The sequence below is a fragment of the Carassius gibelio genome, chromosome B14 (assembly GCF_023724105.1).
Source record: "Carassius gibelio isolate Cgi1373 ecotype wild population from Czech Republic chromosome B14, carGib1.2-hapl.c, whole genome shotgun sequence".
Taxonomy (NCBI): domain Eukaryota; kingdom Metazoa; phylum Chordata; class Actinopteri; order Cypriniformes; family Cyprinidae; genus Carassius; species Carassius gibelio.
In genome coordinates this window covers 9,541,278-9,555,290 of record NC_068409.1, presented here as the reverse complement: position 1 = coordinate 9,555,290, position 14,013 = coordinate 9,541,278, and the positions used below count along the sequence as shown (strand labels likewise).

The 14,013-nt window shown below is 34.6% G+C and overlaps 1 protein-coding gene across 12 annotated transcripts in view; it reads right to left on the bottom strand.

Moving 5' to 3' along the window:
* Positions 1–6,209: 6,209 nt before the first annotated feature.
* Positions 6,210–14,013, bottom strand: part of LOC127971204 (protocadherin alpha-C2-like) — a 150,820-nt gene continuing 143,016 nt past the window's right edge. For all 12 annotated transcript variants that reach the window (XM_052574054.1, XM_052574053.1, XM_052574056.1 and 9 more), the window contains one exon: positions 6,210–9,411. In XM_052574054.1, the coding sequence (XP_052430014.1) occupies positions 9,116–9,411 (296 nt within the window). In that variant the 3' untranslated portion in view covers positions 6,210–9,115. The remainder of the gene's footprint in view (positions 9,412–14,013) is intronic.

Below are 14,013 nucleotides of genomic sequence, written 5' to 3'. Positions count from 1 at the left end.
ATAAAATTAACAAACTGATATTTAACGTGCTAGATAGGTAAAAACAAAACATAAACTGTCCAGAGACAGGCTTTCTATTAAAAGTCATTAATTTTTCGTTTTTTAAGTATTGTGCTGAAGTGAAAGCTACTAACGTGAGAATTTGAAATCTTAAAAATATTCAATATAACATCGTGGTGAGGAATACAAAATGTCCACCCATTAAAACTGTTTAATGCATATACATTTTGCTATAGACATAAGGTGAGACGAGACAGGTAATTTAACTGGAATTGGATGCACAACTTTAAAAACAATATGAAAATATAACAATATAAGGAAAACAAAAATATCAAATTAAAAAGATAATATAAAAAAAAAAGAAAAAAAAAAAAGAATGTATAAATCTAAATCTGAACAATTACTTATCGATACTCAAGAACACAAATCCCAGTCTTGGAGATTCAAATGCCACGACGGTATAGAGCTGCATTATAATAAAATAATGATTCACTGTGCAGAACCATGGACAGCGCCAAGCGCTGGAAGTTAATTCAATATTAATAATATTGATGAGAATACAAAACTGGACCAAAATATAAATAACAATATATTCTCTCCAACGGTGAATTACAGTCTGAAATGTAAACTGGCAAAGTACAGTTTACTGACATTAGAATTTACAGTGCAGTAAAAAAAAAAAATCGGATAAAAGCTTATTTTTGCCACATACTTTATAAGACTAATTGCTCGATGATTTGAGAAACACTTTTGTTATTTGAAATTGGCATACAAACAAACACATACCTACTTTCATTGCTCTGCCCTCAAATTCATAAACATGCATTGTAACACAAGCAAATAATAGGCACATCAGACAGCTCTCCAGATACTAGCTAATATTACAACAACAGCATATATTGGTTATGTGAAGCACAGTAAAACCAATTTTCAGGTGTGGAATAAAATATATATTGCAACAACTCTTTAATATGAGCAACAAGCCAATTATTAATGAATAGCCTGCAGCATTTAAAATACAATGGAAAACGCATATAATAAGCCTTCTACACAATATGAAACTATAAAACAATACAGCAAACTATGAAAAGACGTTTTACCTGAAACAAATCTGCTTACTGAAATTTTAAGCGTCAGGTCTTGGGGAAAGACAGAAATGATTCCTACTCCGAGAGTAAATCGAATAGACGGTACATTTGTTGAAGTTATTCTTAGTACTGTTTTAACTCACAGGGCCGGCCGTTTCACTGCATTTTGGATTATTTTGTTAAAATACATAAGCTATATTTCACTACTGACCATATATCCTGGCTGTTCCACTTTTGAATAGAGGAGCAGAGAGCAGATGGAGCAGAGCAGCGGCGCGCAGTGAGTCAGGCTAGAATTACACGTTAATCTCCTGCATCTCACGTCAAACAGTTCATACACCTGCATGCCAGATGTAGAGCGAGGCTGAGCCTGAACACAACATTATTATAATTATTATGCAGAATATTTATTACACAACTGGTTCTGAAAAAAAAAAAAAAAAAAAAAATTCTGGCGAATCTGGGATACTCTGTAAAACAGAAAATGTGTGTGGATTTATTGCTAAAAGAAAACGTTACGTTAAAAAAATTACGTTACAGTATAGGTTGATGATAATCATCCAATATATATATATATATATATATATATATATATATATATATATATATATATATGTATACACACACACACACATATATACCTTCTAAAATACCTATATAAAAACTTTTATTTTAATCATTTCAAGAGAAAAACTGTGTGTATGTGACCAAAAGTTTTGCAACACAATGCAGTGACATTCCAGAGAAATGTATAACACAAACAAACAAAAAAACAAACAAACAACACCGATCATTCAAATACAGCATGCATCACAACAGTAATATTATTATTTTAATACTAATGCTAATTAACAGTAACCTACTGTACTTACCTACAAATCGGGAGTAGGGGAGTATAGGCTTGTGTGTTTAACTCGTTAATTACCCCAAAGAATGAGTAGACGTATTTATTTGCTAAAATACACAGAAGCAATAAATAAATAAATAAATAAATAAATAAATAAATAAATACATTTAGAAGTTTATTTTAAAACGCAAAGTTAATTAATAAATAGATATTTTTAAGCACGTGCACTTTCCCAACACTAGAAACGCCAGGTAATTAAAAGTTCTAGACAAACGTGGTCTTGCATGCTCACTAAACACTTGGGTCTCATACAGGAAACGTGATCAAACACCGACGTCATTCTGTTTTGAGGACCTGCAAAATGAAATTATCTAAACTATATCATTAGTAAAAACTCATCTCGTATGTCAAAACATGTTGGTCCCAGTTTTGTATGATAAACTGTATGCATTAAAGTTAATAAATAACCGGCCTAATCTTTCCCACTTAATTATTTATTTTATTTTATATTGTCATTTAAGTATAGGACAGTTGTATGAATTGTCATTATTTCTGTTTTCAAATTCCGTACTTAATAATAAAGGTATAAAACAAGATATATAGGACAGGATAGCCTCACATTTCATTATTCTGAATTCATAACTTCAAACGTGTATGTGAAATGCTTACAGGCAGTGGCGCTGTTTAGCCGCACAGAAATATAAGCAAACTCAGTATCTCAATGTGTGTGTTTCAGTCTCACTGATATAGATATCACATGCTGAGAAGGGGGTTAAAAAGAAAGGAAATGTTCATTAGTTATGAACAAAACTCATAAAGGCACACAACACTGAAGGCTGAGATTATGTCATCAGTTAATAGTGGTTTCCTGAACAGCTTACAGTATCTTTTTGATCGACATCCATGCCCATTTTGACAGCCTAAGAGATGTGATTATTTACGTTGAATCTGTATTAGTTAAACTGATTTTTAACTTTGTAACTTATTTTATTTATTTTTTTACATTTCAACAAAATGCATATCCATTTGTCTATGTCCTGTCCATTGAAATTCAGATTTTCTCAGTTTTACAGACTTACAATGCATGCCTATTTTGTGCATCTCATAATCTTTAGTAAACACCTTTAGTAAGCAATCAACTGAAGTGGGGTTCATGACACTTTAAGCTAGTTGCTGTTAATGAGTTTAGCTTTAATATGAGTAGAAGTATAATATATATAAAAAAAAGCTGCAATCAATAGTTTTCCTTTGCGCTCTTAAATTTACACCAGATTTATTTCTCTTCAGCTTTTCTTCCTAGGGAACCCACAATTGTACATACACAATACACTTGCATAGCCCTCCTGTTCTAACTCCTGTTGTGATTGAGAGTGCACATCAAGGTAAATGTTCTAACTTGTAGTTTTATTCTGTTCCCTGTGGTGGATGGCAGTTTATGCAAGAGATGCAAGAATCATCTCTGATTTGTGGCAACCGTTCATTTAGCCGTCACTGTGTCTTTGATTTGCAAGTGCATAGTCTCAGCAGGATATGCATGCTGAGTCATTCAAGCTTAAAAGAGCAGAACAGAAGAAACAAAAACACTCACCTCACCTCACCTCACCTTACCTTACCTCACTCCCGATGAACTGTTATAGACAGGCATCCCATAGTCTTAGCTGTTAACTTACACAGTGTGTGCTGCTGAAAACAAGCATAAAATCAAGGAAACCTCACTTCAGAAAACAGATGTGAATAAGTCATCAATGGGCCTGATTAATTAAATTAATACATACAGACGAGTATTAATGACCACACTGAAATGTTACACCTGGAAATAAATAAACTGTTTTAGAAATTTAGGAATTAAGAGAAAAGTGAAAATAAATAATAAATATTTAAGTATATATATATATATATATATATATATATATATATATATATATATATATATATATATATATATATATATATATATACTTGTATTAAAAATATACTTTTGATATCATAAATGTATGATACTTTGATATTAATTTGTAGTTTAGTTCCAGAATAATCTGTATTATTATTATTATTATTATTATTATTATTATTATTATTATTATTATTATTTGTTTAATAATATATTGTCCTGAATTTCAGATTATTATCTATTTTAGTTTAGTTTAAGTTTTAGTTTTAGTTCAACATCTATTTATTACTGCATTTGTGACCTGCTGTGCTGTAATGCCGCTCTACTGCCTTTGGCCATCACTAACTCATTGTAATGTTGTTTGTTTTTTTGTCACCACAAGCAGCCGAAATTAGAATATATTTAAAACACAAACTGGTCACGACCCATAAATAACTGCTTCTGGGTGTAGTATACAGCTCCCATGAGAACAACTCTAGTTTATGAGGTTAAATGGGTGGAGCCTCTAGAACTCTTATGAAGTTATGAGACTGTCAGCAATAATAGCACAGTCTGGACCAGTACCTCTCTCTACATATTGTCACCTTTATGTCTTTTCAGACACTCAATTCTGAATTGTTGCCATGGAAATTCACCACATCATTGTAGTAACCATAGAAACAGCCTCCAAGATCAAATAAAAGAGAGGGTGCTGAGAATTTTTTTATTTTTATTCTTTTTAGTTGGCAAATTTACAAGCTGAACTCTTGAACCTCCCCCATGCACCAACACAGATACACACTCACTCACCCACTTTCTCTGATGGTAGATTAAAGCGGATTTTGAATATACGGGACAGAACAATCATCATAACTTTTTCTGAGATGTCATGTTTTAAATGGTTGGAAGTAGCATCAAATCAAAGAAAGATAACAAGCAATGCATAAATGGTACACACATTTATACTATGACCTTCCGTTAACCTCCAGAGGTGCTGGAAACAGTACCGTCATTAGCATGAACAGCAGACACTCCTGGAAAGACAATGATTTCAGAGCTAGATGTCTGCATTAGGAAATCTCTCAGTGAATTCTAATCATGATCACTGTCATCAAAGAGGAACACTTAGGGGCAGATGAGTAGAGAGAAGTGTGGTAAATCTGAGCCTTCACACTTATCTAGTTTGTCGGCTGAGAAGCTCTGCTTGTCAAAGCTGATATAGATTAAATGTCTGTCTGTGGTGTCGTAACTGCATCACAATCTATATCTATATCTATATCTATATCTATATCTATAGCCATTCTATATTGTTGGGTATATTTCACATCAGAAGAAAGGTATTAAAACAATATGTCTTCTCATTAACTGTTGGTTATTGAAAACTGTTGGTTTCAGTTGAAAAATTGTATTGGTGTAACCTATCTTCTAGTTGCCAATATTAATTATTAATTAAACTTTGATACTACAAAAGTAGTTTCCCTAGTGGTGATTTTATCAGCTATGTTATGGACAAGCTGTGTGGGTTGACAGGTAACAATTTTACCATTTTGACTTAAAATTTCAATGACAGGCCTTATCTGGCTAACCAGATGTCTTGATCAGGCTAACCTCAAATTTTAAAATGTATTTGAATTAAAAATCATACAAATATTGCAAAGCATAGCAATGTACCCAACATACATGATGGACAGTTAATATACTCCTTGACAATACAGTAAATCATTGGAGAAAGAAAGAAAGAAAGAAAGAAAGAAAGAAAGAAAGAAAGAAAGAAAGAAAGAAAGAAAGAAAGAAAGAAAACTGAGAGCTCATTTTGCATAATGTGTTCAAAATGTCCACCACGTGATGCTGGTCACATGATTTTCTGATAAACCATAATTATTATTATTATTATTATTATTATTAAAGTTTCAGAGGGTGTGACAGAATTTTTGTGAACATGAGTACAGTTAAATATTTTCTCATTTGAAATTAATTAATTTAGTATTTAGATAATACATTAGATAATACATTTCTAGAAATTAATTTAATATAATCTCTACTTTAACAGTTTTTATTCATTATTTTGAATTCTGTAGCTTTAGGTTCTGTAGCTTAAACTATACAAAGGCAATTTCAAGCAAACCAAGAAGTATTCTGAAGAATCAGAAAATAAATAAATAAAATAAATGACCCAAATATCAAGCCAGAGCAAGTAGGGTTCTCGCTCTCTCTCTCGCTTCTCCAGACTTCCTTGCAGTAGAAGATGTTCTAGTAGTTCCTTGCGGTCCTTGGTTCTCCATTGTACACCAAAACCATTTATTTTTGGCTGCTGACACAAATACCACCAGCTAAATGTTCCTGATTAAAGCATATCATTATAAATGTAACATTTGGCTCACAGACACAGAAACAGACAATAATGTCACATTCTTAAGAAAGAAAAGTTTATTTAGTGATTTATAAACAAAACACATCACCACTTTTCCATCATAATGAAAAGAATAAAATAAAAAAATAAAGAGAAAAACGAAAGAAATGGAGGTCACTAAATCACCATCACATATTGATGAGCACGTGTACAAAAGAAGAGGGTTTTACAACAGATGAGCGCCATTCAGTTTGACAGCACAGCGCCACCTACTGATCACCACCAGACAATACGAAAGAATGACAGCATGAACGCTCACTAGACACAAGCATACATTACATATATTGTATTTTACATCAGGATGTGTTTTTTTTTTCAGTTTTTTCTTTTTTATTTCTTTGTCAAAGAAGTGAAAGAGTAGGGATTAGAATCATCATACATAATTTAGCTACAATATACAGTGCTAGTTTGATCGGTATGTCAAAGCCAAACACATTTTTTTATCTCATAAACAAAAATGAAAACAATAGGATTAAAACGAGAGCTTCAGGGCATCACACTATAGAGCATTAACAAATACCAAGGTTTAGTAAGGTCATAACTGTCCACTGTAAGTCGGTGCAGAGGTGTCAGTATTCAAAAGGCTCAGAGACGGTACATACACAAATCTTGTGTGTGAATAATGAATAAAAACTATAAACAAAAATAATAAAATCATAGCCATCTATATCTATATTCATATATATCTCTATATAGTAAGTGTTTTCTTTCTAGTAAGGTCATGCAGCAGCCACGTTTGAGTAATTGTGACATCGGTTTGAGATGTTTTTGTGTGTGTGACAACAAGATAGCAGGCAAATGAGGGAACCAATAGCATCAGAACACAGACGTGTCACTGCCGCTGTAATCAGACACTAGACGGCATGGGGTGGAGACAACAGTCTAATTTTTGTAGTGTTTTATTGATGCAAAATGTTGTATTAGCATTAATGAATAACACTTGATTGTTTTTCATAACTGTACAGATGATTTGTGTTATTTTTTTGAGGTTTAGATACTTGTGTAAACAGTGGATGTTTCATTGAAAACTTTGCTCTGTTTGTTTGAGCAACCCAATCAACCTGACACAGCTCTAAACCAATGGCTGGATCCATTAAAGGCAGACGGGGGGAAAATCTTTTTGGTGCTGCTAATAGCACAGAAATTACACACTTCACTCTCAACATTGGTTCAAACTGGCAAGCCACTATTTTCACCCCAACGTCCTTCTCTACTAATCTACATCCCTTGCCTAAGCTGCACATCTTACTTTTCCCATTCCTCCTCTGTCTGAGAATGAAGCAGAAAATACAGTATCTTTTACAGAGACAGAGCTGAGGTTGATTGGACTGAGCTGGATCATTAACATATGTCAGAGCTGTGGGAGGGGCTTCTGTCCTCTGCAGGTGGGTGGGGGATTTGACAGGCATCGTCTGCATTTCTCCATACTACATGAGTACACCACAATGTCTAGAGCTAGCCTACCCAGCAGAGAGATCAAGAAAGAGACAAACAGACAGAACCTCTGTACATTAGCAATAAATTTCACTTAAAGCTTATAAAAACATCACACAAAAAACCCCTCCCCTTCGAATTTGAAAAGCCCCAGCTAATATGCTGTGTTCTTTGCTCTTGGGGTGTTTTGGCCCTCCAAACAGCAAGCAGAAGGGAGGCGACTAGGTTTTGTGTATGACATACTGAGCTGAGAAAGCAGGCACAAAATTAGGGTTGGGATGACAGGGTCAAGGGCAGTAGGGAAACTACAGCTATGAGGCAATGCCACAGAAAAAAATCATGGCATAATCCCCATGCCTTTTCTACAGAGGGTATTTAAGGATAGTTTATTGGATCAAAGGTGTTTAAGGTCAGGTGAATCAATAGTAATACTGTTCATAATGCATAAACATTCTCTCAGCCAGCCCTATAAACAACAGAGCACATAACCAGGCTCCCGAAGAGCTGATTTCTCATGAACTTTACATGATATTGACTTGTTAGCGTACTTCTCCAACTGTTGGTTAACCAAAAGGCCAACCAGGCTAGAAAAATCTCAGACCTGGTGAGGTTTTGGGAGTCGCTATACTGTAGAGATTCACTGATTGTTGACCCTGTTTACTAGATGTGTGTGTCTACATATGTGTATATATGGGACTACTTGGTCACATATATACTATGCCTTAGAGAACATTTGCTGGTAACAAAATTAAAGCAACAAAATAAAAGTGCATTCCATCATTCGGTGTCCTTTTTTTTTTTTTTTGGTTTTTTTTTTTTTTTTTATTTTTTAAATTTTTTTGGGGATAAAACACTGTTTTGAGATTTGCTTTATAAGTGAAAATGTTTCAAAGTCTCTTGTTTTGAAGGATTATTATTCAATCCCACACCAGGAGAAGTGAATGAGCAAAAGCGTTAATTTAGCGTATTTACTGCTTTACATACAGCGGTGCCCAACCTGCGTATTTACACCAGTGTGTGTCCTGCTTCATTCTCTTTTTTACCACGAAAGCACATGTGAAGCGGCACACAGCTTACAAACAAATCTGATTTTGTCTCCCTATTAATAAGATTGGAAAACAAAAACCAAGAGGATGAATAAGACAGACGTACCAACATAAGTCTGAAGGACATTTTCTGAGGAATAATGGCTGAGGCATGAGAGAATATTAATCAATAATATAACATTTCATCAAGGTGAGATTAATCAATCATTTAATTAAAAGGAAGGGGAAGCTACCTTCTTAAAGCCAGATCTGATGTGAAAGAAAATCAATCCAAATTTATCAGTTCGATCCAACATAAAATGTTTGCTTGAGCCTCAAATGTGGATTTTAGAGTTAATAAAACATGTTTTGTTCTACAGACTTTCGTTGAGACTTCTGTCTTAAAAAATCAGCTCTTTCTTTAACTCCTCCTCTCTCTCTCTAATCATCATCATCATCTTTCCCTTTCTCCCGCTTATCCTTCTTCTCCTTCTTCTTTTTCTTCTTTTTCTTGGCCTCCTCCTTTTTTCCAAAGGTAATAAAGTCGCTCTTGTCGTCTCCGTCTCCTTGTCTGATGGAAATAATGGCTGGAGAACCAGGGATGATGAAGGCTTCAGGAGGAACCTCACCGGGTTTCAGATGTGGAGGGCCTCCCGGACCGGGTCCGTATCGAAAATGCCAACTGTTGCTGTCCACTCCAGCACCTACGGGGGGAGAGACCTCTCCACCTTCATTATCTATGAGAGAAAAAGAGATCATCAATTACAATATATAATAATATCTGATGACAATTAGGAAAAACAGAAATAAGGAAAAGCATTATTTAACAGTTAATGTGTGTGATAAAAACATTAAGAGGGACCTTTCAATGTTTCAGTTATGATAAAGGACCCTGGAATAAGCATGGTGGAAGACACTTGTCCTTCTATAAACATAAATTATCTTCACTGTGCTGCAGTAAAGAGCTCCAGAGGGCACACAATGAATCAGCAATGTTTAGCCTGGGAGAAAGAATGCGCTTTGCAGTACTGCTGGATAATCAAAAATTACAACTAAACCAATCTGTTCATATTCAATTAACTTGAACCCCCAACCCTCCAGCCCTCTTTCATACAGAGACAAAATTCACCATTAATTCCCACCACACATTTTTATCTTGTAAAATCTCACTCATAAAAATGGAACAATAGGAAAGAATGTAATACAGTGAAATGTACTCATCTTTAAATGTAAATTAGTTGGTGTGATCTATGTCTGAAATCCCCGTGCACTGCTGAAAATCTCTCTCTCTGTGTCTGATGAGCAAGTAATCTCATTTATAATGACACTGAATCACCACAACATCACTTAATTTAATACAGACACCTTTGGCATCATATCTGTGTGCAGGTCTTTGTTTGCACTTTGCCTTTTGTCTATAGCTTATGTTGCGGTGGAGATTAAGATGGATTACAACCTCGGAACAATTCTGACTCCAATATCTGAAGTGAAAGAAGGACTGTATTCACGATTGTGGGTGTGAAATAAGAACAAGAAACAGGCAGCATCCATTATGAGTCCTCAAGGAACTGACAACCTTTCCAAATCCCTCAGCAACACAATAACTAAACGCCCAAATGCTTTGTTTTCTCTCTTCTCCTTTTCACACATACTCTTTCATCACATCTAATCTTCCTATCTCCATGCCCTCCCATTTTGTTTCCGCTCTTTCTTTAGTTATCTTCTGACATCATAAAGCACAACATCCACTAGTGCCAGGGAGTAACTAACTAAAAGTAGTAATGCTTTCGAGTTCAAAAGCACAAAAAAAGCTGGAGAACTAAAGAAATTGTGGGAGCTGAAGGATTTTTTTCTGAAGAACAGCAGGCAGTTTAACTCTTCAGGAAAAACAAGGGACTCATGAACAAGTATCACTAAATAAAAACCAAGAAAACAGTTTGGATCATTCAGGTAACACAGTATTAAGAATCAAGGGAATGTAAACTTATTTTATCGTGTGGACTATATGTACACATATTTTATGTGAAATATCTTATTTATTACTAAATAAACAATAATGTGCATTTTGTGTGATCCCTCTTATTTTGGTAAAATATTTAAAATAATTAACATTTTGCAGATTCTAAAAGGGAAGTGTAAATGTTTGACCTCAACTGTATATAGATTAATTCTTAATTATTTCTACTGATTGCTTTAACTGTTTTAAACTGGGAGTAGCTAGTATCTTTTCAAAATACAGATCAAGAATAATTTTCCAATAGATTTACACTGACTACAACATCCTCTGCATATCTCCATCTTGCCTTGACCTTTCATGTAATGCAGTCTTTGACAAACATGTCTGGCCAGCAGATAATGGCACAGGTTTAATAAGCTGCATGACAAGGCCATGATTATTATGACCAGTGAAAGATCCAGCTCATAAAAAGATGATGGGGAGAAAATCGAATCGTCTCATCAAGAAAACAACATGAATCTGCTGACCCCCTCCCATGTACTCTCTATATATCTCTATATCTCTCTCCTTTCTCAAGGAGGAGTGGAGTGCATCTTACATAATGCAGAAGATGAGGTGAGGAAGGGCAGTCTGAGGATGAAATATGAGCCAAACCTCAACAGTAAACTCCTGAAGGAGCAGATTTCTGAGCACCACTGCAGAGCCAAGGAATTATGGCTTTGTTTAGATGAGACCACACCACTTTTGAAGCAGTATGTGTATGTGTTTGCGTAACCGCAGATGACAGCAGATTTGTGTTCATGCTTTTACTGCATGAAGCACAGAGAATTGGCTGATTGAACATATAACAGCTAGTCTGAAGATTAACAAAATGTTAATCTATAATATGAAATAAATTTGGATGTTTGGTAGCTCTGTCTATTTATAAATCACAGTTCACAATTTGTTATTTATGATCTGTGTCTGTAAATTGCATGTTTTCACATTAAATATTTAACTGAAAATTGTATTTACTTTCATTAGCTGTGTGTGTGAATAATAAAGCATGTTTGGGCATACAATATTTAATAGGTAGGTGCATGTGATACTAATTGTCTGTGCAGAATTAATATAATCACACTGTAGTTTGTGTGTGTGTGTGTGTGTGTGTGTGTGTGTGTGTGTGTGTGTGTGTGTGTGTGTGTGTGGCACACCTTAGTACGTCAGGCTCTAGTAATCCTGATAAATTATGTGCCAGATGGCACCACAAGCTTTCTCATGAGCCTGCCAAGACAGCAGTGCATGTGTGTGTTAAGGACAGTTCGGCTCTCTGTAATAACAGCATGTTTTGAGAATAATGCTGTAATTTTCATTAACCCTGAAGTACAAATACATGAATGCACAAATAATGCAAACATAAAAACATTATTAATAATAATAATAATAATAATAATAATAATAATAGTAATAGTAATAGTAATAATAATAATAATAATAATAATAATAATTATTATTATTATTATTATAAAAATGAATGAGTGAATGAACAAACCAATGAACAAACAAATGAATGAATGAATCTCAGCCTCATTTTTGAAAACCTAAAAAAAATAAAAAATAAAAAAAGATATGGAGACAATCACTGACACAGAAAGAAAGAGAGGGATTGTCCTCAGTTTACCCTTTTGAGCTGACTAAAGCCCCTGGCGTGTTCTGGAAAATTCCACTAGACCTACAACACACAAACACTCTCGCACAGCCTTCCCTCTGTGTCACTGATTGACTGAAGTGAGTGATAAAATCAAAATAATACAATTACAACAAACCAGCTTTATGCCAATAAAATACAGGCATGTTGCATTGCAGGTACAGTAAGAGCATGCATGTCAGATTGTGAGTATGAATGTGCATTGGATTGTGGGCAAGTGTTTCTGTGCCAGTGTTAATTTCGTTGACGAAGACTATGACGAAAAATATTCGTCAACTAACCTTTTTCACGGACGAAAACTAAATAAAAACTAAATAGAAAGTCAGATATGATGACGAAAAACGTGACGAAATATAACTGACACTTTAGTCAACGAATAAAAATGAGACGAAAATATATGGGAGGGACGAATGGAGTGGAGAAGAGATCCAATCAGAGCGAATCTTTGAGGGTAGGTTGATCTATGCAGAAGCAGCCGAGCCATTTTAAAAAGCCGCGGCAAATGCAAGCGCAACAGCTAAACAAAGCAGCAGTTAAACAGAAAAGAGAACAAAGATGAGTTTGCAGAAATTCGCACAGTTTCGAGGACGTTTTCATAACAGTTAAGTTGTTTACACAGGGAACTACACTGCAACCTTTTGAAATGCCATTGCGACCCAAATTTTTATGGGGTCGTAAATGTATCACTGATTATTTTTGTACCTACTTATGTGTAATGCTATGTTTTAATATGAGCATTTACTAAAACAGAAATGTGTATTTTAAGAATACGTTTTATAACGTGCTCCAAGCATGCAACACATCAAGTTGGCTTCAGCCCCGCGCTGCGGGAAAGTTGAACTGAGCAGAGCAGCTGGTTACTCGCGTAACACTGAACCGAGCTCTCTTTCAGGACGTTTGCGTCCTCCTGCACCCTGAACGAACAAATACAAATCGCATTTTAAATAAACATAAGAAAAAGAGCGAAAAGTGAAAGAGCTCAATTCAGCAGCGCGGTGTTCAGGGAGCAAGCAGAGACGCGTCTCAAAGTCTTCTTGCTTTTGTACCGACAACAAATACATACTAAATATGTCGAAATACCCGTCTTGGAAATTGTGTTCGAAAAACTCTGTAGTTATGTCTTCAGTGAAAGTAAAGCGTTGGAAAGAAATCGGATGCGTATCTTTATAATGGATGCATTTGTCTCTTAAAGTGACCGCGCCTAATTTACTAGCTCTGCTGTCAGTGTATTTAATGTATGAAAATGAAAGTAAATCACTCACTGCTCTTGATTGAATTACTTTGTAGTTTTAACAAGAATTTATCCAAAGTCAATCCGAAAATCAGCTAGAATAGATTATATTGTTTTACTAGTGACTAAAAAATAATTAAAAAAAATATACAAAAAAAAATTATTAGGGACCTGAGCATGTTTTGCTTAAGTGTTTCTTTCTTTAATTTCTAACGCAACCTTTTCACACCACAGACTGAACCAAATTAAGCATTGCATCAGACATTATCAAGATGAATTTGTTGTTCTGACAGTTTAACCCTGAGTTATTGTCATATTTTATTACCAATTTCTAAACTACAGCAAATAAACTGTGATATTGTAAGAAACGTTGAAGGTGTCTGAATACATTTTGGTTTGATTGTGTATTTTATTTTACAGTGAAGACTATGCAGTGCTATTTTAAATGAACAAAAACAAACTTA